This window comes from Furipterus horrens, unplaced genomic scaffold (genome assembly GCF_987537825.1).
Source record: "Furipterus horrens unplaced genomic scaffold, mFurHor1.1.pri manual_scaffold_7, whole genome shotgun sequence".
Taxonomy (NCBI): domain Eukaryota; kingdom Metazoa; phylum Chordata; class Mammalia; order Chiroptera; family Furipteridae; genus Furipterus; species Furipterus horrens.
In genome coordinates this window covers 130720795-130745344 of record NW_028327177.1, presented here as the reverse complement: position 1 = coordinate 130745344, position 24550 = coordinate 130720795, and the positions used below count along the sequence as shown (strand labels likewise).

Sequence of the window (24550 nt, the reverse complement as noted above, 5' to 3'; positions counted from 1 at the left end):
ACTTACGAAATGTTTCAAGCAGAATTTGTTTTTGTATGCTCTTATAGGAATGCATAAGAAGTGAAAACGCTTTTGCATTTTAGCTGGAACGGTTTAAAAGTACTCATTTTTCCTACTTATTCCATAGAGCATTATAAGAGTTGTATTCCATGATAGACGGCTACAGTATACAGAGCATCAGCAACTTGAAGGATGGAAGTGGAATCGCCCAGGAGACAGACTTCTTGATTTAGGTACAGTTGACCATCAGAAGACCATGGAGAGAGATGTGAAGGCATTTTAGCTGTGTGCATGTTGGCACCATGTGTAATTGTGTGGAGAGTTCTGGAGTGAGCGGATCCTGTGTGCCTTGAGTTTTATAGTTTAAATTGGTGACCCTTGAGCAACACTGGGGTTAGGGGTACTGAACCTGCGCAGCCAAAAATTTGCATATAACTAGATTCCCTCAAAACTTAACTACTCATAGCCTGCTGTTGATTGGAAGCTTTACAGATAGTATAAATAGTTGATTAACACAGATTTTGTATGTTATCTGTATTATAAACTGTATTCTTACAGTAAAGTAAGCTAGAGGAAAAGATCTTGCTAAGGAAAGCCTAAGGAAGGGAAAATACATTTACAGTATTATTGAAGAAATTTGCATGTAAGTGGACCTGCGCAGTTCTCACCCATGTTGTTTGAGTGCCAATTGTAGTTTTTTGGTGCCAAGAGACCCTGAGTAAGGAATTTTATGAGTTCAAAACCATTTATTTTATTCTCAGTTGGCACTATCCATCATATTCTGAATAAAATGATATGGAAACCGTGGTGGGAGAAAATAATGATGCTCATTAGGTGGATTTTGCTGTTGAAATGGTTGACCATGAGAATATTGAGGAACAAAAGTTCATCATGGACATATAACATTTTCACTAGAACATAATTATAATAAGCTATAAGCTTTTAAATTATTCACAGTAGATGAGTTCCTATGTAACTTTTTTTTAAATACAGATATTCCAATGTCTGTGGGAATAATTGACACAAGGACAAATCCAAGCCAGTTAAATGCAGTTGAATTTCTGTGGGACCCTGCAAAACGCACATCTGCCTTCATTCAGGTTTGGGTTTTTTTATATTACTAGATGTATACTAGCCTAGTCACTTAGAGGGCCATGGATGAGACTAAATTCTTGGTCCACAATAATCAAATTTCTTTTAAGGTTTTATTTATTTATTTATTTTTAGAAAGAGGGGAAGGGAGAGAGAAGGAGAGGGAAAGAAACATTGATGTGCAAGAGACACATCAACTGGTTGCCTCTCGCACCCCCCCCCCCCCAACTGGGGAACTGGCCTGCAACCCAGGCAAGTGCCCTGACTGGGAATCAAACCAGCGACCTTTGTGTTCACAGGCAAATGCTCACACCAGCCAGGACTGATAATCATTTTTTCAAAAGCTTATTTGTAAACTATCTTGTAATGTCTTTTTAAAAATACATTATTCACTGTTAAATTGGGGTTAATTACTAAATTCACCATTACAAACTGACATACAAAGGCAGTCTGATATGTAAAACATTTTTACTTGGTAGTAAGAATAATCAAGCTACCATTTAAAAGGATGTGATTGAAAAGAAGTATACTGTTTTAAGATTCTCAATTTAAAAACATTATAATAATGAGATTTTCAAATGTCCACAGAAGTAAGAGAATAATAATAATGAATCCTGTGTGTGATTATCACGTAGCTTCAAGAGTTATTAGTTCCCCTTTGTAAGTTATTGATGGAATACCTTCAAGCATCCCTCAGGCATTTCATTTCACCCATAAGTGCTCAGTTTGTATCTCTATGAGTTTTTTAAAAACATTATTATTATATATAAAATAAATGGTAATTCTAATATTCAGGATGCTCAAATTTGTAAGTGGTAGAACTAAAATAACTGAGTAGGTACTCCTACGTAGAAAACGCATATTGCTTAATTGCTGAACAGCTTAAGTAGACTATGGTTTTTGTGAATAGTAAAGATTCTTTGCTATTTTGAATTTTTTGTGGCCTGGCAAATATCTCACATCAATTAATGGTCACTAGGGCCATGGTTCATATTTGTTGAATTTTTTTTCATACTGTTTAACAGGATAACTAGTTATATGGTGAATGAAAATGATACAAGAGCTGGCCTTAAATCTCAGGTTACGCACAGTATACTACAGGGATCAGTTTTTTGTTTTTGTTTTTAAGTATATTTTATTGATTGTGTTGTTACCATAGTCCCAATTTTTTTCCCCTTTCATTGATTTGAACCCTAGTTTCCTTCCCTTCACCATTGGTTTCGTGTGGATTTTCCTTCGTTTCACTTAGCAGAGCCTTCACTTCTTCCCTTACTTAAGCATATGTATCTGTCAATTCCATGAGCATCTTTCACTAGTGTTTTGAATTCTACGTCTCTTAGGTTGGCTATCTCCTCGTCACTTAGTTCTCCCAGTGGAACCTTGATCCATTCCCTCTTTTGGGCCATACTTCTCTGTTTCCTCATCTTTACAGGCTCCTGTGTTTTTTTGCCTCTGTTTGTTGCCTCTGTGTCTTAGGTAGAGTTGCTGCACCTGTTCCATTGTGAGGGGCGGAGCCTTAGGTATTCATCCGTACAGACCATCCGTTTCACCACATTGTGGCACTGTATGTGGGGGAGGGTCCGAGAGGGAACAATGTCACTTGCCCAGCACTTGGTCCTTTTCCAGGCACTTCTCCCACTTCCATATGGGACAGGTGCCTCGCTAGCTGTTGCCCTGGCCGTCGTTCCCAGAGTGGATGGGTCTGCGAACATTCTAGGACTGAGGGGGCCCTTTAAACAAGTGGACTCTATTGAGAGACTGACAGTTTCTGCCTCCGCCCCAACCCCCACTGGTTTGCTCAGTCAGAAGCAATGAGGCTTTATTTTCCCCGGCGCTGGGACTGTGAGCTGTGCGGTCTGGTCTGGTGCTGGGTTCGCTCCCCAGGTGTCCCTACTGACTTTTTAGAACGTATGACTGCGCTTTCCGCCCTCCTGCTGCTGCCACTGCCACTGCCACCGCTACTGCTGCCCCCACACTGCGTCCTCTCTGCCCCTCCTACCTGTCTGGATGTGTATTTCTTCTTTATATCTTTGCTGGACTTCCATGCAGCTTGATTTTCTGGAACTTCTGGTTGTCTCTAGTTTTGAGGTAGTTGTGTTCGTTCTTAGTTGTGGAGGAAACAGCATGTCTGTCTACGCCTCCATCTTAGGAATCAGTTTTAACTTTGAGAGTCACTGGAAAACGGAATGTGGAGCAGTCAGAAATTACCAGTCTGTGAGGAATTCTGAAGCTATTCTTTGTGGTGATATTAGGAGAGGGTGCAGAAGTGGTGGAAGATGAATTTTGCCTCAGGACCCTTTGAAGGGTTGGCAGAATAATTTAAGTGGATACAGGTGGGACAAGTCATAGGCTTTCTGGACTGGAAATTTCCCAGGCAAAGTATCCCAAGTTGATGCAGTTGGAACAGCTGTAAGATGATTGGCTGGGTGGAGCTGGGGTAATGGCCATAGAGGGCAAACAGTGGAAGCTCTGAATGAAGAGGTGAGGGTTGCTGTGGATTGAGTTCAGGCTTCGGACCCGGGGTCTGAGAGCAGCATACAATCTGAAGAGGAGGTAGGGGAAGTAGTCAGGATGCTTCGGTACTGTTGTACCCTTGATGCAAGCAAGTCCTGCCTTAGAGGAAAGGCATTGGAATGGGGTAGAAGAGCTCATTCCCAAAAAGTTCAGAAAGGCTCAGTTGGATTTGTGAAAGGAAAGCCAATATTAAAAGCAATCAGAGACGTTCATAACATACCTGGCTAAGATATGGGAGTTTGTTTGAAAGGATCTTGAATTTATAGAGGTGGCGGGGCATGCAGAGGGAGCAAATCAGTGGATGGTACTTTGAACCCATTTCGAATTGTTTAGGTACACTGCATCAGCACAGAATTTACTCCACGGAAGCACGGAGGGGAAAAGGGAGTGCCTTTTAGGATCCAAGTTGACACCTTTAAGCAGAATGAAAATGGAGAATACACAGATCATCTACACTCAGCTAGCTGCCAAATCAAAGTTTTTAAGGTAAGAGATGGAAACCAAGCTTTCAGTAAATAAGGCCCAGTTTTGTTCGGAAAGTTGTTTGTAACCTGATGTATGAAATAACCTACTTGGTTTCTTAGCCTAAAGGTGCAGACCGGAAACAAAAAACTGATCGAGAGAAGATGGAGAAGAGAACTGCTCACGAAAAAGAAAAGTATCAGCCATCCTATGATACCACAATCCTCACAGAGGTAATGCAGAGCAGCATTTTGGTATCCGAAGAGAAGCGGAGGTTTGCATATTAGCACTATTCATGGGGATGAGTTTCGCTACAGAAGGGTTGGGGAAGATTTGGGATGGGGGTAGTTTGACATATGTTCTTTGTGAAATTTGTGGGGGGGGATGTTTTATTTAAATTCTGGGATTTTAATGGGTTAGTTTCCTGGGTGGGATCTTGAATGAAGATGCTGAAATCCCAATCAGGTCTCAGAAACAGACCTTAAAAACCTTGAAGTTGGCAAAAGATTAAGTTGGGGCCTAGAAAGTTTGATTTTTGTCACTGCTGGGGTTTTGCATTTTCTTTAACTTTGAATCCTGCTAGTCATGCAATTGTTTAAATTGGACTACAGAGACATAAAACAGGGTATTAGATCTTTCTTTGTATAACGAAAACACATTGATCCCAATCTTTGGTGTTTGTCCAGATGAGGCTTGAGCCTATAATTGAAGATGCAGTTGAACATGAGCAGAAAAAGTCCAGCAAGCGGACTTTGCCAGCAGACTACGGTGATTCTCTGGCAAAGCGAGGCAGTGTAAGGGACTTCTGCTTCTCTTTTCATTGTGCAAGAAACCTTGTGCAGTGTTAGATATAGGACCTACTTCCACTGAAAAGTAAAGCCAAATTTGTTTTTAATGTCCTTGTCTTGATTTAATTTGCTTTTGTGTAGACTTCCTGCTCTGTTTGTTCCTCACTAAGGAAAATTTCCTAAATCTAACACTTTAAAACAAAGTTGACCTTATTGGGTGGTTTTGGAGGGAAAAACGATACGCAGAAATGTGTTCCCTCCCTGTCTCCTTCCCTCTCTCCCTCCTTCCCTCTCCCCTTGGCACACACACTTCCTTCAGGAGCACCGAATTAGTCGGAATACATTCTTTAGTAAAATAGTTATCATTTTTGTGTAATTTTAAAAGGTTTTGCTTCATGTGTACAGCTGATAAGAAAGTTTCATTGATATTTAGAGAAACGATGGCAGCAGGCCTAACATTAACATGCAGTACTTTGTGTCACATTTCCCTGCCATAGTACAAGACTGTGTGTCTGTCTGAGCTTTTAAAAGCCTGTTTGGCAGCACTGGTAGAAAAAAAGCCTTCGCATCATCGTTGGCACTGCGTTGTGAACTTGCGCTGCATTGTGAATTTACCGCTTCAGGCCAGGTTCCCCCCAACATACAGCCAGGGGTGTTTGGTTGTATATGAGTTTTGTCAGCTTGAGAATAGCAGATCCTTACTTTATGACACAACTCTCCATCTGACAGTCCAGCTTGGCTGTAGGTCCACAGCAAATGTCAACACAGAGCATACAACCTTTCCTTAAATAACTGTCGTCATCTGTATTAATGCCTACTGTATTCATCACTGCAGTGTTCATACTCTCAAGGTGCCAGAAATGGAATTTTCACTCTTAATGTGTCTGTAATTATCTGCAGACTATGAAAGTCACAAGAACTATCACTAGACCTTCGTTTCCAAATTACTGTAAAAGCATTGAGTGAAAATGTCTTAAATGCTTCTCTGCAATAATACTGAAAATGTACTCACCTGAAAGGATCAGGAGCACACTGGTTGCATTTTAACTGGGCTTTTTTGATGCAAATCAAAGGTTGTATGGAACTGCCCGACTGCTTCCCCAAGGTCTGCCCCTCCGGTTTTGTTTGTATCCTCTTCTGATTTCCCAGCTGAAGACTTGCAAGTGGTTCTGAAACTTTTGGGGGGAGACCTTGCTAACTCAGATCACTTTTCCCCTCTTACTAAAAGCTATTTAATTAAATGGAATGGGTACTGATCATTCATAAATTAGTCTAATCAAGCCCAGAGCTAATCTGAAGATGGTAGAATTATTGGTAAATTATTAATGATTCTTAACTCAAGTCTAAAGTATGCAAAACGTCAGCAGTTCATTGGCCTGGGATTTCACATCTTCCTCTTGTGTGTTGCTTGCTGCCCCAAACTGCATTTGGTTTGGTTAAGATATCTCTAGGAGCATTTAGAGCTCCTCTTGGAATCCTATTTTTAAAAAGCAAGGTACCAATTAATTCCTTAAAAAAGAAAGTCTGCAGCATTGCATATATTTCTTTTTGTGCCTACAGAGGAAAGCCAGCACTTTTTTTCCCTTTTTTATACTTCTTGGATATTCACAGTTGGCTGTCAGTAGAGAAGGGATGCCCAGACTTACTGTTGAAATGGAAAGGTGCTGCGTGAAATGGCCCCACTTTGAATAGAGGACTCTTCTTGGCTCCTAAGAGCTGCTGCAGAACAAAACCCTTACTTATTAGTGTGTCTGCTGTCTTTGCCTCTGAGCTGCATTTTACCGGCTCAAATCAGGGCTGCCAATTTCTGTAGTCTACTATGGGTGATCATTTTCTAGTCCACCTGAGGAGGGACTTTGTTCACAGTGTACCAACACCGTGACTGTAAGAGTCCAGGCCAGGAAGTGCTGGAGCCTTAATGGACTACAGTTGTCTTCAGGGCAGTGGTGTATGTTGCACCATTGCTTACTTTTAAAGACAGGGAAGAAGGACAAGGTAGAAGAAATCATCGTCATCGGCAGCCGTCCGTCTCGAGAGACGATGGCGTAGCTTCTTGAGAGTCTATCTGAGGTAGAAGAAATACTGTGAAAATATTCCTTGGTAGGCCTTCACCATCTGGGTTGAGACTGCTGGAGAAACCCGTGAAACACAGGGAGGCAGGCCTTGGTGTTTCATTTAGCCCGGGCATTTCAGAACTTGGAATCTATTTTCTGTAGGTAGAGGCTTCCCCATAGAACCAGTTTTCATTGAATGCTAGTTTTCTAGTGTTCAGTGAATCGAGTCTTGTATTTATTGGGCAAGTCTTCCATGCCAACTAGTAACAGCCATACTTCTCTACTGCTAAAAGAGCCTAGATATGTAAAAGTGAAAATAGGTATGTTTATGAAGTTGCAGTCAATTTGGTGCCTCTGCCGTACTAATGTGAAGTTTGATGGCTTCGTTTTGTGGTTGACAGCTGGCAATAATTACCAAAGCAAATTTGGGGAGGATTGAGATTAAGAGGCTGATAAATTTAGCTGTGCGTGTTACGCTACATGTAGTATTTTGTATCTGGGGAGGATGGTGTAGCAGGAATTTCTTGCTGGGGTAGTGGAGATGGCTGTGAGCATGAGACACTTACAAGTTATTCCATCTGCCAGTTGGCTCACAAGGCCTTGGGTTCCTCAAACTACATAAGCTAAGGAGGTAACTACTTCATAAGGTGGAATGTAAAACAAGGGCCCTAGTTTAAAAGAATGGGCATTCTTGTGTAAAATTTATAGTGAAATTGGTATGCTGTGCAGTATGCTTAGCAGTGCTCTCCAGCCAGTACATTTATTTTTTTGAAAGTTGATGAGTAGAAGAAAACAGTAAATTCAGTCATTTTCCCCATTTTTGAAAGGATACATATGGGTGGTTGTAAATAATATTAAGATTTAGGATTTCTGTTTTATTTTTATTGTATCCATGCTTCTGTTAGGTGTCAGACAGTTGCTTTAAGCTCCTGTAACCATTGGGAAGAATTCATTTCTGTCCTCAAAGTTTTTCATAGTCTCGTAGCTCCTTCACACTAGTGATCTTGACACTCCCGTACTCAAAGAATTTTAAGACAGAATATACCCTCTTCTACATTTTTAGGTTGACAACTGAAGTTTTCATCATACATTTAAATAGTTGCAAAGGAGCCCTGACTGGTGTGGCTCAGTTAGTTGGGCATCGTCCTGTGAAGCGAAAGGTCTCCAGTTCAATTCCCGGTCAAGCACATGCCTGGATTGCGGGTTTGGTCCCTGGTTGGGGCACAAACAAGAGGCAACCAATCAGTGTTTCTCTCTCACATTGATGTTTCTCTCTTTCTTCTTCTCCCTCCCTTCTCCTCTCTCTCAAAATAAATAAGTAAATAAATACAATCTTTTAAAAAATAGTTCCAAAGGAGACAGTTTTCTGACATAGTGACTATTTGCATTTACAATTTAAGATAAAACTATTACATTGCTTTTGGAAGTGTATTCTGTGGGCTCCAACTACCATAGCAATTTTGAACACCCACTGTTACTTTAAAAGGTCATGATCAAGCTCTTTCATTAAGTTTGAAACTTCACTCTGCTTTTTCTTCTTGATTTCATGTTTTTACTTCCTCTCCCCTTAAGTAATTTTCACCCTAATATGACATACTTTTATGTCTGTAAGTCTTTTAATTATCACCCTAATTAGTTCTTTATGACAAATATATACATTGACATTTAACTTCTATAATTTTCTGTGACCATAGGCTAAGTCAATTGAAAATTTTTTAACTTTATTATTATTGGTATCAATTTATCAAAGCAACAAATCAGACAAATTTTGATGGATAATTTTTAAATACAAAAATAGAAATGTTAATTGGAAATACGTTTTGAATAAAATAGGGTAAAACATAACTAATTAAGTTTTTTTGGAAAAGAGAAATTTTATTTAGACACTTACTTTACTTTCAGCAGTGTCTTTCAGGTCTTGGAACTCCTTTTGAGTTCTCTGCCAAAAATCCCAGTGATTGATTTTGTATGACCCTAGTAGATTATTTTAGTACTGTGTGTCAGATGACAGCACACTCTTCTCCTGCATTGTTTTGAAAGCAAAGATTTGAAGGCCACCCGACATACAGAATAATTTTTTTTTATAGTCATGTACTTTCTTAGTTTCTACCGTAATATCTTTGAATGGTTTTTTTTGCTTAGATTTGGGGAGAGTCTTATATGGCCATGGTGAGATCCAAAGCCTTTTTTGTGTGAAACAGGAGAAGAGTGTGAATGAAAGGGGACCTTTGAAACCAAGGGCATTCTCAGGCAGATGAGTTTTAGAAAGAATACATGGAGCGAAGCTATTAGATTCCCTCTATAGCTCGGGTTAGAAGATTTCCACTTGAACACCACCCTGGCCTGCTCAGCATGCTTTTGACGTCAATGTGCCTTTGTGTCTGCTTGATCTTTGGTCAGAATTTTGCCTAGGGCTGAAAAATAGTTTTGTTCACCATGTCCCTTCCAGAAAATATAAATAATAAACATATGCGGATAGATATAGGCAGCACCATACACAGCTCTATTTTGGTACTGGACTGGTCTTGTCTTACTTGGGGATTATTAATCTCAGAGAAATCAGGGAAGCAAGTGGGTACTGGTGAGGGCAAAAGGAGCACGGGGTAGGAAGACACTGTCCCAGTCACTGTGCCAGTCACCCAGTCAGATGTCGCTTACGAGTCCTTTCTTGCCTCTGCCATTCTTAAACCTCAGTAGGTGTCTTTTGTAGAATTGACAGAGGGAGGTGAAAAGTTCTTGAAAGCAAATTGTGCATAAGTATACGTTTAAAATGCCTTCATAAAGTTTTGCTGCTATAATCACGTCTGGTCTTCTCTAAAATTAATTAGTGTCTAGATATGTACAGCAAAAGGCAATTTGGTATGTTTCCACGAGGTTGCTTGATGAGTGTGAGGTATCTTGTGTTTTATAATCTCCTATTTGGCCAGACCAGAGAGTAAAATAAATACAAAGTGTTTCCTCCATGTCCCTTAAAAACGTTATTAATTTATTTGTGTTTCTGTCCTTAGTGTTCTCCATGGCCCGACACCCCCACAGCCTATGTGAACAGCAGTCCCTCCGCGGCGCCCACCTTCACGTCCCCACCGCAGAGCACTTGCAGCGTCCCAGACAGGTAACTGCTTTGCGTCCTCGGGCACCTGAGGCGGGCTGGTGCTCCTGCTCCTTTGACTCCCTGCCTCTCTGTGTGTCGGAGGTATGTAGTTGGTATGTAGTTGTGGGAGATGGCCGCCTTGATTTCAGAGACTTTTTCCCCTCCTTGCCTTTTGCCTCCTAGCGCCTTGTGTCTCACACACTCACAAACTATGGAAATTGTAGAGGGCAAGGGGCATTTTCAAGATGTATTCTGTGTGAGATAAAAAGAACGTTCATGGGGTTCACGGATAAAGGACAGTGACATTTAAAGGTGAAACTACGACTTGAATATGTTAAGATTGCAATTATTACAAAGTACGTTTGTCTTTAATGCTCACCATATCAAACAAGGGTTATTTTTCTCCATGTCTTCCCCTTCCTAATAGATACACTAGTTTTTTAATGTCTTTAAACTTGAAGGACTTCCAGCTTCTAAGGGCTTATAGTAGTTTTAAAAATGGGAATGGCGGACCTTGTTTATTCTCTGATCTGGCCTTGACAGGCCACTGAAAGACTGGTGCCCTCTGGGAGTCCCGGACATGCCACAGTGGTGCCTGGCCGACTTCCCAGGGCTTTGCTGAGGACCTTCTGCCGGTTAAGTCAGAGCAGAACTTCCTGCTCTTAGGAAGTGTTGGCCCCACCTCCTGTCCTGTCTGTCACTGTGGGGCGGCGTGAGGTTTCAACGTATGATTTTGAGGGAACACAAACATGCTTTTTCGCTGAGATGATGGAAAAGCTGGTGAGGCAGCTACCTTTTTAGGTTGTTGCACTTCAGGAATAGAAGAACACTCTTGGACTCAGCTAGGGAAGAGTCCAGAAGACCTGCGTGTTGCCATGTAGTGGGGGGCCCTTCCTGTTTCAGTCAACTCCAGCTTCACTCGTCTGAGACAGTGGTTATGATATTAGACATGAGCTGTGAAGTCATGTCCTCACTAGTTGACGGGGATAGTTCCTGAGCACCCACTGTGTGCCCAGCACTGTCCTAGGTGCTACGATATTTGAGTGACAGACAAGACCCTGTCTGAGAAGCTTAAGTTCTAGTGAGTAAAGGAGGGTGGTAAACAATAACCCAAAGTAAAACGAGTGCAGGTGCAAAGAAAGGAGTCGGAGCCCGGGACCAGGGAGGTGGCCACTTTCTCGTTTTTCGTTTTACCTTCAGAACAGTAGGATAGAAACAACAGGATAGCACTACATGTTTGTTTCTTTTGTTCTCTTGAATTTCACCCTGTTCTATCCTGGATAAGTATATTCATTCAAGGGATATCATTTTCCATTTTGATTTAGGGTTATCATACCACTTTTTAGAGCTCATTATTTTCTTAAAGTTGATTTTTTTTTTTTTTTGCAGCTATTTTCAATTGTTTATCTTTCTTCATTCTCACATTTTTTTCTCCCAACTAAAATGAATGAGTACCTTCATTTTCCTATTACCCTGGAGATAATTGGAGACCTTTTGTTTCACAAAACTTTCAGCTCTTACTAAAACAATAAAACAGATAAAGAGGGGCATAAATTAAGTCTTTTGTCTTAATCTCATCATCATAGTCACCCCAGACCAGCTGTGCTAACATTTGCATTGTAAATGTATTTTTCTGTCACACAGTATTTTTTAAAATTTACACACACACACTCACTCAAATAATAACCATCTTCTCATTCCCTCTCCCTTTTCCCCAGCAATTCTTCTTCCCCAAATCATCAGGGAGATGGAGTTTCACAGACCTCTAGTGAAGTAAGTATCTTGTTCCTAAAACTGTCAGGTGCTTTTAGGGTCCCGCATTTTTAAGGCTCTGACAGGGGCTTGGGTCAGTGTTTGGGTCACTGAGTAGTCAGACCTATGCTCTAATTGGGGGGTTTTTGGTTTTTTTTTAACTTCAAACTTGGAGGATTTCTGTGTTTTGTTTCAGTGTTCTTCATAACATGCTAATGACCTGGGTGTTTTGTGTTTTTTTTTCTTCTTTTGTAAGTTGGAATAGTTTCTTCTGTTTATGTTCATTTTCTTTGTTAATAGCAACTTCAGCCTTCAGCCACGACCCAGGAAACACAGCAGTGGCTAGTCAAAAACAGGTTTTCTTCCTACACAAGACTGTTTTCCAATTTTTCAGGTATGTTAGTGTGTGTGTGTGTGCGCGCGCGCGCACATGCACGTGTATTTTGTTTGTGTCTGTACTTTTTTTCTTTTTAAATTTTGAGCTAATTAGAGATGTATAAAAAGTTGTCAAAATAAGTCCAGGGAAGTCCTGTGTGCTGTCCCCCTGTTTCCCCTAGCAGTACGTCCTGCATACCTCTCGTACACTGTCAGAATGGGGAAGCTGACATCTGTACTCGCCGCTTCACCGGTTCTATGTGTCCTTGTTTGTGTATAGGCACATATAGTTCTACTTAGCTGTTTTCATTGATTAACTTTTTATTTTGAAATAATTTTTGCGTTGCTGTAAGTCGCAAAGATTGTACAGAAATGTTCCAAGGTACCCTTAACTCACATAATTATAGGACAATATCACAACCATGAAATTATCATTGGTACACTGTGTGTATGCAGTTCTGTGTCATTTACCACATGCGTAGATTGTATAACCACTGCTGAAGATAAGATACATAAATATGCCCCTACAAGGATTTCTCTCCGCAGCCTTGCTCCCACCCACTGCCACCACCACCGACCCCTAATCCCTGACGGTCTGTTCTTTGTGATTTTGTCATTTCAAGAATGTTTTATAAATGGAATCATACAGTATGTGACCTTTTGAGATTGGCTTTTATTTGTAACTCAGCATAATGCCCTCGTGTCTATCCAGGTTGTCGTGTGGATCAGTGGTTCATTATTCCTCTGTTGCTATATAGTGTTGTATGGTATGAGTGGAGTCGGGTATTGTTTCTATAATACTGAAGTGTAATGTTTTATAGTTAGCTAAGAGAATATTTAGTGGACATTTAAAAGGGACCAAGTAGTGCTTCTCCAGGTGGTGCAATAGGAAACCTATTTAGAGCGACAGTAATATACAGCAGGTGGGAGATTTCCCCAAACATATTTGGCGCTGGGACCCTTCTCCTGCAAAACACTGATAACTTACATGCCCTGGGAACCACTGGGCCCCAGTAGAGCAGCATTCAGCTTTCCTTTGCCCAAGTGCTGTAGGGCCAAAGCTGCAGCCTGAGCCTGTTAAGAGGACAGAACATAGGTGTGCACATACCTGGCCTAGAGGAGTGCAGAGGAGTGCTTGACTTCACCAAGAACATGGCTTCCTCTTGTGTCAGCCATGGACTGCAATGCTTGTGTGATGATTAGTCATTCACATGTACTTCTCTGTCTCTCTAAAATTAAAGTACTGGATTAAAGTCATGTGCTACCAGCCATGATTGATTACCAGCCTGTATGATTAAGTAAAACCTCTTATCTGTGAAAAACTGGAAATTAAAAATTTCAGTGTTTGAGAGAGGGAGACACATCTTGAACCCTCTTAAAGAAGAGAGATGAAGAGTAAAACCCATACAAAACGCTCTGACCATTGGAACTGAGGGAGGTCCAAGGTTATACCTGTTATATTAGACAGATACATCTTTCCATCTAGAGAGTTCTAAGCTCTTCCTCTGTGACCACTGTTCACATGGTTTGGCCTTTTGCCCTTACCCTGTGAGCTTCCCAATAATAGAAGGGTGAGGAGGAGATTGAGTTCCTGCTCTGAGTCTCTTGGACATTCATATTTTGGGAAGGGTTGTGCACATGAATACCTGTCCAGTTCTGTGGCAGGGTTAAGGATGTGCACATACCCATTTCTGGTCACAGCTGTGAGCCCTGTTTTCAGAGACCTGTAGAAGTTATTAGGTTCTCATATTCAGGCCCTCAAAAATAGAAAGGTAACCCCATTATCTTGTTACATAGGTAAGTGCATATTTGTCATATCGAAGTTATGCCTTAATCCCAGTAAACTACATCTTGAGTGTTAATAAAAAGGAAAAACAACAGGCGCGTTCAAACAAAGAGGAGACAGAAGAGTATGATGGACTCCTGTGTAACCATCATCAGCTTCCAATATGACCAGCCTTGGGTCATCCCGGCTCTACCACTCCCTCTCCCCCTTTTCTCTTGTATTTTACAGCAAATCTAGATATCTCATTTATAAGTATTTGTGGGGGAAATCTTCAGGTGTAATACGCAATTCTCTGCCATGCTCTTGTACTAAAATGGCTGCTGTGACAGTTATAGAAAGCTTGACTGTACCTTGCATGTTGCAGAAAGGGGCTTACACCTAGGTGTCCTCCCAACTCGTGGGACTTTAAGCAAGTTCCCAAAACTCTGGACTTCCATTTGCTCTTCTTATAAAATAAAAGATTGGTCTGAGTGATCTCAAGGTAAATTATCTGGAGTCACAACATGTTGAGCCACACAACCACAACACAGCCAAAATAACACAGGTGGTGAGGTCCTGTATCAGAACAGACAGTCCTGCCGGCCCCACTCCCTAGTCTCATGTGCCAGCCTCTGGGCTTCTGAGCACCTTCATACAGGACGTGATAGAGCCAGCACTTTCTTTGGCTCGGAGAAACAGCGTGGGGGTGTGTGTGTATGCGTTCTGGTTTGTGTATATGTGTATGCACAGGAGACCCTTTGATGACTTTGAAAGACATTTAACTGCGTGAAGACAGAGGTCATAGAGTGGCCAGTCCTGTTAGTTCCTTTTCCGTGTCTTTGAGAAGAATCTCTTTATGCTCTTCTCCAGGTGCCGACTTATTAAAACTGACAAAGGAAGATTTAGTACAAATTTGTGGTGCAGCCGATGGAATTCGGCTCTATAATTCATTGAAGTCAAGGTAAAATACCGTGTTTAAAAGGAACTGTCTTGCTTGAAATCAGATTGTGCCTTTCTGTGTGGGGGAATGTGGGCAGCATGTGTTTCCACGCTAGGTGGGCGTGTGCCTGTGCGCTGTCACGTGTCGGCAGCGTCATGCTCACAAGGAGACTGTTTTGTGTACACCTTCAGGGCAGGCCCAGATATGAATGATGCAGGCACTGATGAGGGCAGAGGTAGACTGTAAGACTGGTAGCAATGCACATGGGCAGTACTGTTCTTGAAGACGACTGGGTTTGTTGCCAAGAAAACAAACTTCTCATTTAGGTGAGCTATACAGAATCTATGGTTTTCAAGGTCATATGACTACTACTGAACAGTTATTAAAAATGTAAACCTCTAATTGTGAATTACCATGAAAGAACCGTAAATTGTGCTGGCTTTTAAGATTCATTTACTGTCATTGCTATTTCTAGACTTGTGTGAAAATTCCATTAAAATTGAACCTTACTGATTTTAAATTGCTGACTTAATCTTGACACTTAAATTTACCAGCATCTGACAGACCATCTCAGTGGTTTAGAGTCTGGATCATCAGATTAGACCACCTGTGATAGTTGGTGTGAGGTGTGTGTTTTTATATTTTTCTTAGTACATTATTTTGTATAATGAAATAACACTGTAAAGTTCTTATAAGGAAATAGCACTTAGAGTCCTGTAGTGTCATGTGTACACATGGCGAAGCAGCCTTCTCTCCTAGGCTCATGAGTGGCATCTTGTGATTGCAGGTCGGTTAGGCCCCGCTTAACCATCTATGTCTGCCAGGAGCAGCCGGGCAGCTCAGGGCCTCAGGGGCAGCAGCCGGCTGCAGGCCGTGGAGCCGAGAACGGCAGCGGGACCCCGTACGGTGGGTATGGCGGCACCTCGGCCTCCTGTCACTCCCTCTCTGACACTGAGGTACTAGCAGGAAGAGCCTGGCCAGGGCACTGAAGGACTCCTGTCCCGTTAGGACTGTTGTGTTGCTGGTGCTCGAGTCCTGGGAGGAGGGAGCCAGGGGCCTGTGTCAGTGATCAGCCACATGATGGATCTTTCTTTCTTTTTTTTACATGGCCCTTTATGCCAGAAATATCTAATAAGTGAAAGACTAGCTTGAATGCTTTGGGGTTTTGCTGCCTGAAAAAAAATCTCTTGCTTCCATGATGACTATGACATTGGCATCTTGGCATGAAAGCAGGAGTGTTTTTCTTTTCATCCATTTTCCTGACTTGGGGAGGAAACTTAAAATACCACATGTATAAAGATGCATCAGTGTGAAGTGTGTGGACTAGTCTCAGACAAGCATCTGGCCCGTGCTGTGGGCTCTGTGTGGAGAGTCTGGTGCTGTGTCCTGTGTTGTCATCAGTGAGCTCGACGTCTTTCTCACGTGAGAACTGGGAGGGCCTCACCTTCCTGCAGGATTTCCTTAGTTGTGGGATAGAGTGTGGATTAGGGCAGAGATGGAAGTCCTGGCCCCTCTCCCCTCCTCTAAATATGGTCCTTGGGGGGAGGGGGGGGTGTATGTGTTCTCAGTTTCTTAAAGCACGTTATTCTCGTCTGTGAAGTGTGTATGTGGCCATCTCTCCCTCTTCCCACATTCTGAAACAAAATTAGGGCAACACCCTCAGAACTTTTCAGGGAAAAATATTACGGAATTCAAAGAGGCAGTTATTTGCCCTAATATTGGATAACACTCTGAAAAATACCTTGTGGTTTGAATTTTACTTAAAAAAATCCCAAGGACAGCATCACTTTTGTGAGCTTCCCCATTTGGCATCATTTTGACTTCAAAAGCTACGAATTTTAAGACTGCAGATACAAAGCCTTGGTCTTAGAGTCTAAAAATTCTAAAGGAGCCCTCCATGTATCATCACGGTCTTCTGTATCATTTAGATGTGGTTAGGATTATATTTTGGAAGGTGCACCCTCAAACATTAGTGTTTGTGGAGGTGTGTGTGGAAATACTGGCGAACTTAACCCTAATCAGAGTCGACCTTTTTCTGTTAAAGGGGCCAGGTTCGGCCATTGAAGCATCAGAACCCAGAGACAACGTTAGATGACAGGTGTGGCTAGGTTCTGATAACATTTCACTTTATAAACAAGTGGAGGGCAGGGTTTGGCCCCCATAGGCTAGTTTGGTGACGCTGCCCTACATCATCTTTGTATTCTTACCTAATTACAGTTCCAGATTCTAAGATTTTCGTAGTGTATAACTGGCAAAGGTTTCTATACTTATAAACACACAAGAAGATACCCTTGTTTGGGAAAGCAAAGTTCTAGCACATACTGATATTCCTGATCAATGTCTGGCTTGAATCCCTAGTAATTGAGCCGGACCTATGAGTCAGACCCCCTGCAGATGTGCCTGGTGCTGTGCAGACAATGGCTGATGCTAGGTTATCTGTTCCAGAAACGCAGGACACTAGGTAGAATACATCATTTATACTGCTTTTAATTAGGGTGGGGGGGTGGGGATAGCTTTTATTCCTCAGGATAAACTCTCAGTCATAGGGTTACTGAATCAAAAGCTATGACCTTTTGTGGTTTTCTTTTTAATATATTACTAGAAATAGGTATCATTTTTGAAAAGAGCTTCTGTCAGGTATAATTTATATACCATAAAATCCTCCCACTGTAATTGTATAATTCAGTGGTATTTTAGTAAGTGTGCAGTTTTGCAGCCATCACAATCCAGTTTAGTTCTGTTACTCCAGAAAGATCCCCTGGGCACATTTGCAGTCAACTCCTATTTGTTCTTAAGAAAAATTAAAATCTCAAATGCTTTTGTATGGATATTACTGTTAATATTTATATTTTCAGTACTTTGAAAGGTGTGATCTTCGTTTAGATCCAGGTGGGAAACAGATCAAAGATTATTGCTAAAGTGCTGTTCTTGTATCTTTTTATTTCAGTTTATCATGCAATCTACCTGGAGGAAATGGTTGCCTCAGAAGTTGCTCGAAAACTTGCGTTGGTGTTTAATATTCCTTTCCAACAAATTAACCAGGTTTACAGACAGGGTCCCACTGGTATTCACATTCTTGTTAGTGATCAGGTAACTCAAACTGACATGCCCATTTGCTTTCCCCATTCACAGTGGCATTTTATATATATATATCACTGAAGAACGATAGAAAAGTTCTATGGCCTCTTTTACAAGTATTCCTGAAAATCATTTCAAACTGTGGGGAACCAAAATCTGTAAGGATTGAAAACCAAGAGTTTCAGGTATTCTAGTGATATAAGTAATACAAATCAAGAACTGTGGCTCCCCTCCCCCTCCCCTTTTAATTCACTCACTCACTGGGGGGACTGCAGGTTAGTGGGGCTTTGGTACCTTTTTATGGAGAAAGGCGTTTGGATGTGTTTTCCTCGTTTACTATTTGATCACTAATAAAAAATAAAAAAAAAGTTAAGAGGTACAGTTTTTTTCCTCCAGTGCTCAGTGACAAACAATAGAAGAGCACTTATGCAGTGACTTGTCACAGTAACTGCTCACAGGCCCCGCAGGAATGGCTCTCGGGCTCCCCAGGGCCTGTCCTGCGCAGGCACTTGCCGCCAGCGCGGCAGGGGTCAGTTTCCATTGCCGCGCTCTGCAGCCATCGGTTAGGGCCTGTACCGGGGCAGCAATACAGATGATGACATTTTCCTTTAACTAATTTTAATCTTTTTAAATCAGTTACAAAAGGACAGCTGGATCTTAACTACATCTGCTTTCTCCTTCTAGATGGTTCAGAACTTTCAAGATGAGAGTTGTTTTTTATTCTCCACAGTAAAAGGTACTTTGAATATGTGCATGTGTCTTGAAATGTTGGAGTCATGAAAAATAATGTGTGCCTGTAATCAGTACTCACCTTGTGTGTTTACTTTTGAGATTTTAAGAGGAGTTTGAAAAATGAATCTAGAGAATATATATATATTTTTTTTCTTTATTTATTTATTTTTTTTCCTTTTAAATCCTCACCCAAGGATAGGTTTATTGATTTTAGAGAGGAAGGGAGAGAGAAACATCAGTTTCTGACTAGGGATCAAGCCTGCAACCTAAGTATGTGCCCTGACTGGGATCAAACCCACAAATTTTTGGTATGGGATGACACCAACCGAGCCACCGGCCAAGGGCTGAATCCAGAGAATATTTCTAATGGTTGTAATAGAAATTATTTAGCCAATAAAGAAGACAAGTCAGTCCTTCTAGATGATGGGGGAAAATCCCAGTTCATCCAACCAACATTTGAGCACCTTGGTCAGACACCATGCTAGGACAGTCTTACCGACAGTCTCTGGAACTCTCACTCGAGTGGAGAAAGCAAACCAGAATTAGCCGACAGATGCACCAAATTACAAATATTTTCAGTGCCATGAAGGAATGGGAACGTGTGGGGTTTATGGATATGGGGAATTTGAGTGGGGGGGCATGGAACTGCTGCGGAAGGCCTCCCTGGGGCGCAGAAAACACCGTGGCTGTTTCGGCAGCCGTGTAGCTGCTTGCAGGGCGCGATGGGTCAGTAAAGCAGGTGGAGGCGGGGCCTCTTGTGCAAGACCTGGGGATGGCAGTTTAAATTTTACTTTAAATGCATTGGGAAGTCAATGAAGTTGTTTTGAAAAGGAGCAATGTGGTTAGATTCTTCTTTCACTCTTGCAACTTTGGAGACAGGTGAGAAGATGGAAAAACTAGAGACAGGAGATGTCATGTAGGTGAGAGGTGATGACTATCATACACATACCTATACGGGGTCTGCTGGACTCCACTTTCAATGGAGGAGGAGGAGCAGCTGAGCAGACGGTGGTCCCAGTAGTTAAGGTTGGGGGGAATCAGTCAAGAGTTCCATTTTAGATGTAGAATGTCAAGTTGGTATTTAATTGTAAGTGTCTCCAGCAGGCAGGAGGCCTGGGCTTGAGTGTCAGTTTGGAAGCCTGCAGCGTCCCCGTGGTGACTCCGAGCTGTAGAAATCACCGAGGTCATTGAGAGAGCGCAGTTGAAGGAGGGCTTGAGTTCCAATCAAAGGGTTAGATGAAGGGGAGGGGTTTTTACTTGGGTTTTGTTTTTTCTTCTAGGTCCTGTAGGTGTAAAGTTAGATTATTTATTTGGGATAAACAATCTTGAAGTAGGCCTATTTAGCTGTGAACTTACCTTTTAGAGCTGGTTTTGCTGAATTCCATAAATTTTGAAAGGTTTTCATTTTGTTGTTGTTTCAAGACAGTTTTTGGTTTTTTGATTTCCTTTTTGATCCATTGCTTATTTGGTAGAATGTTGTTGAGCCTCCATGTATTTCCAGTTTTCTTCCTACAGTTGATTTCTAGTTTCATGCCCTTGTGGTTGGAAAAGATGCTTGTTATAATTTCAGTCTTCTTGAATTTACTGAGGCTTGTTTTGTGGCCTAACACATGATCTAGAGAATATTCCATGTGCACTTGGAAAAAAAAATGTATTCTGCAGTTTTTAGATGAAACGTTCTATAAATGTCTATTAAGCTGATCTTATCTAATGGGACATTTAAGGCCATTATTCCCTTAATTCTCTGACTAGATGATCTATCCATTGATGTGAGTGGGGTATTAAAATCCACTGCAATTATTGTACTACTGTGGCTTTCTCCCTTTGTATCCATTAATAATTGCTTTATATATTTGGGTGCTCCTATATTGGGTGCATAGATATTTACTGTTGTATCCTCTTCCTGAATTGACCCACTTAAAATTATGTCAGGTCCTTCTTTGTCTCTTTTTACATATTTTGTTTTAAAGTATTGCTACTCCAGCTTTCTTTTCATTTCTGTTCGTGTGAAATATCTTTTTTCCATCCCGTCATTTTGTGTCTTTTGATTTGAAGCGAGTCTCTTGTAAGTAGCGTGTAGGTGGGTCATGTTTTCTAATCCAATCAGCCATCCTGTGTCTTCTCATTGATGCATTGATCTATTTGCATTTAAAGTAATTATTTGTTAAGTATTACTTATTGTCATTTTGTTCATTTTTTTAGTCCTCTGTAAGAAAGAATTTTTAAATGCAAAATTATTATATGAAGAAAAGGTTTTTAAAAGTCTGACGGGTTAAAATTTAAATCTAAATCTAGTCTTAGCACAAAAGCTGGATCTCGAAGAGCGAGATGATACGTGTCTCCCTTTCTTGGAAGTCACTCTTAAAAGGAGTAGCCCAAAACTGTTTTGAAATTATGATTTCACTTTTTGCCTGGCATGTCGCACATGTCATCAGGTTGCCTGTAAGGCTGTTTGAACTGTAAACTGGTTCACTTTATCTTTAATTTTCACAAACATCTTCAGCATGGTACTCTTCTGCTCAATATTTTGTTCTCAAAGCAATCCAGTTTTTACTCTGCAAACCTCACATTATCTAAACAAGGAAACGCATACTGTAATTAACTGCATGGTTGTGTTCTGGGAACGCGGTGGACATGCCTAATGTCAGACATCACACGACATCCCCTCCAGTCTCAGTGCTGTTCTCCCGGCTTCTGTCCTCATGAAAAAGTTCATTTGTCCCTTGGTCAATAAACACCTGTACTGCTTCTCCCCATTTCTGGAGAAACACTAGCGCGTCCGGCAAAAGCAGTGATACATTTTTTAAATGTTCCAGATCTACATCTGTGGAGTTAAAAAATTATTTCCAGCCCTGACCCATGGGCTCGGCTGGTTAGAGCGTTGTCCCAATACGCCAAGGTTTTGGGTTCAGTCCCGGGTCAGGGCACATACAGGACGCAGCCAGTGGGTGCATCTGTAGGTGGGACAACAAATGGATGTTTCTCTCTCTCAAAGTTAGTAAATAAATTTTTAAAAAATTATTTCCAGAAAAGATGGATACAAGCACTTGGTTTGTTTGTGTTGTAGAGTTGACTGTCCCACCCTGGCACGGTGTGTTCACCTGCTCCACCACCCTCCCCACCCCCGTGCTGACAGCACTTTCGCTGCTTGGGTTGCTACCCGCCTCCCATCCCCCTTCTTCCCACCCAAAACTTGCAAGTATTGTCGGTACAGACACCAGAAAGCAAAATGTTTAAAAAGGGAATCTGTGCATGCAGTTGCATTAGGGAAGAGGAGCTGGAGCAAGTTAATCAGCTTTTCTTTCCCTGCAGAATTACTTAAAGGTAACCTCTGAACTGGGGGAGGAAGTTATAGATTTCTGAGAATTTTCGATTTAATAATCTTGATTTTCCTAAGTCTGGCTTTAAAAAGCTAATTTCTCTTTCCTTTTTCTGCAGTTGAAAATAGTGGTGGTATCCACATAATTTTGAAGTGATGTCTTATGTAGTCTGAACTATATTCAGTACCAAATAAAGTCACGCTTAAAAGTGTGTGAAGACTGAATCCAAGAAGTCTTGGGATTGGATTTTACTGTATGAAATGTTTCATATTGAAAACACAAGAGACCTTTCTAATGAGCTGTATGAGAGGCGACTCTCCTCACTGTCACTGCCAGAGCCACGCATCCTCGTGAGAGTGAGCCCGTCAGGACAGCGCGCTTGTGCGGGCCGCGGGGCCGGCCGGCCACCTGCTTCTCTGGCAGAGGCCAGAATGAATTCCTAGAAGCAGCCTTTGCTGTCTTTTTACACTGTATGTGGTTTGGAAATGAATGTAAAAACATACTGTGGGCATTTACCTTTCTGTGCCAGTTTGGCCTTTATTGCCTGAACCTTCTGCTGAGCTGGGGCTGGGGCACAGTGCGGTCATGGAGCCAGCAGGGCATCTGTCTGCAGAGCTGCCATGCGCTGACACGTTGACTGTGGTCAGGTAAGAGGCTTGGCACCTTCCCGGAAGAAATCATGTCTAACCAAGGGTGTGCGACTCACGTGATCGCGCCAGACGGGGAGGAGCCCAGCTGGAGGGCTGGCAGCAAGCTGCATTAGCCCGAGTACCTTGGTGAGAGGATCCGTGTAAATCCTAATAGGTACAAAGACTTCTGAGTTTTTGCTGTGTCACAGATTTATTGGAAAACTTTTTGCTTCTGCTTTCATTCTTAGCATTTTGTTTCTGGTTTTCATTTTTGAAGCCCCATTGCCTTTTAAACTTAAATGGTTGTCTCTCTTTTTCCTCCATCCCTCTGTCTTCAACTGCCCCTCCCAACTCACCCTGCACCATCCCCTTAAACATTCTTCAGGTCCTACCCCAGCACTCAGTGACCTACGCAGGAGAAAAGGTGTAGCTTCGGACGTAGTGTCAAGAGGTCTTCGTTACCAACAAGCTGAACTTACTCTGGGAACACTAGACATCATAAATCCAACACTATATTGTACCATGAAAACTCCTTCAACTTTTCCGATATCAAGCTTTAGTACAATCATGAGTTGCTGTTCTGGTGATTATTTAGAGCCTTTTTTTTATATACCACACAGTAGTTTCTTTTTCTGTAAAAAGGTTGCCTCTTTTACAAAACCAAGTGCTTGCCTCAGTATACTTTTCAAAGGGAACCCACTGTTTTCGCAATTTTTCCTACTATCTTTCTCTCTTCCCTTCACCCGAAGCCTTTCCCAAAATTCATCAGCAAGCATTTTTGAGGCCTGTAGTGTAGCAGACAGTTCGTTTTTAAACTTCAATTCCATTTTAGCATCTCTGTCCATTTACCCTGGTTTCTTGGTTTTGAATGTATTATTTGATCCTTATCTTTGTTCAGGCAGAGAAATAGGAATGGGTCATTTTGCATTTAAAATCACTCCCATCAGGGAGACTGTCTGATACAAGAAGCCCTGTTTCTCAGTATAGAAACTCCTACAGACCCTAAAGCAGGAGAGCCTTCCTTTCTGTCATTTTCCCTTTGCTTTTGTATGACCACGTGTCTTCTGTACCAATCACTTGGGAAAGAAGTGAGCTTCTGTTGTTTTAGTTTTGCTTGTCTACTTAGCATTTCTTTTAGAGTCTCAAGATTTATGGAACAATAAAAGTCATTTAATGCTGTGTGCTATTTGAATTCCTCATCGGGTTTTAGAAGTGGCGCAAAAATAATCAAAAGCTCATCAAACTTGAAATTACACCAAGTGGTGTTGAGCATTAGTCTGTCCAAGTGAAACAAATTAAATTATGGCACCAGCAAATTTGCTACTTTGTTTTTTTAATAGTAGGATGTATACATCTCAGTATAATAAATGTTTTCCGATCGTTTTGCAAATGTGTGTCTCATTTTAAAATCCGAGTTCCTACCAGTCCGAGTGTTTTATAAGGTGTGAGGCCCATGTTATTGCTTTCAGTTTGTTCTTTTCTCAAAGCTGATGCAACTGGGGTATGTTATTCCGGTAACTTTCACACTTGAGGCAGAAGCAAACCTGATTTTCCTATCAGAGGTTCTCCTGTTGTGTAAATGAGATCACTGAGCACTGAGTACAGTAGCTGCGACAGGTTGTGTCCGGGCTCAGAGGAGATAATGTAGAGAAGGCACTGGACATTAACATAAAACAAACTACAATTCGTAAGCGCCGCACGGCTGTGTTGTGTGTTTACTTAAATCACACCCTGCATCAGTCCCCCACACAGTGGCGCAAATTACATTTAAGTAGCTGCTGTGGTATTTGCAAAATTTTTAGACCAGTCAATACCAGAGTATATCAAAGAGCAATAAAATCAGGACGTCAATGCTTACTATGGTAGTCCCGCTGATTTATGGGGTTGTAGATTTATGTAGGTGCCCTGTCTTCCTAAAATGCAGCTGAGGTGTTGTGTCCTAAATGCTTCTAAAACTG

The 24550-nt window shown here is 41.5% G+C and overlaps 1 protein-coding gene across 5 annotated transcripts in view; it reads left to right on the top strand.

Moving 5' to 3' along the window:
- The window catches only part of UBP1 (upstream binding protein 1), a 49521-nt gene extending 25539 nt beyond the window's left edge, over nt 1-23982 (top strand). For 2 of the 5 annotated variants that reach the window (XM_090284439.1, XM_090284441.1), the window contains 13 exons: nt 128-233; nt 994-1100; nt 3940-4092; nt 4191-4301; nt 4755-4862; nt 9919-10022; nt 11720-11774; nt 12054-12147; nt 14764-14854; nt 15621-15739; nt 17781-17923; nt 18596-18647; nt 22082-23982. In XM_090284439.1, the coding sequence (XP_090140565.1) occupies nt 128-233; nt 994-1100; nt 3940-4092; nt 4191-4301; nt 4755-4862; nt 9919-10022; nt 11720-11774; nt 12054-12147; nt 14764-14854; nt 15621-15739; nt 17781-17923; nt 18596-18647; nt 22082-22119 (1281 nt within the window). In that variant the 3' untranslated portion in view covers nt 22120-23982. Of the gene's footprint in view, nt 1-127; nt 234-993; nt 1101-3939; nt 4093-4190; nt 4302-4754; nt 4863-9918; nt 10023-11719; nt 11775-12053; nt 12148-14763; nt 14855-15024; nt 15160-15620; nt 15740-17191; nt 17295-17780; nt 17924-18595; nt 18648-22081 lie in introns of those variants that run through there. The other 3 variants (XR_016512429.1, XM_090284440.1, XR_016512430.1) reach the window with 3 other exon arrangements.
- The last annotated feature ends 568 nt before the right edge of the window (nt 23983-24550 follow it).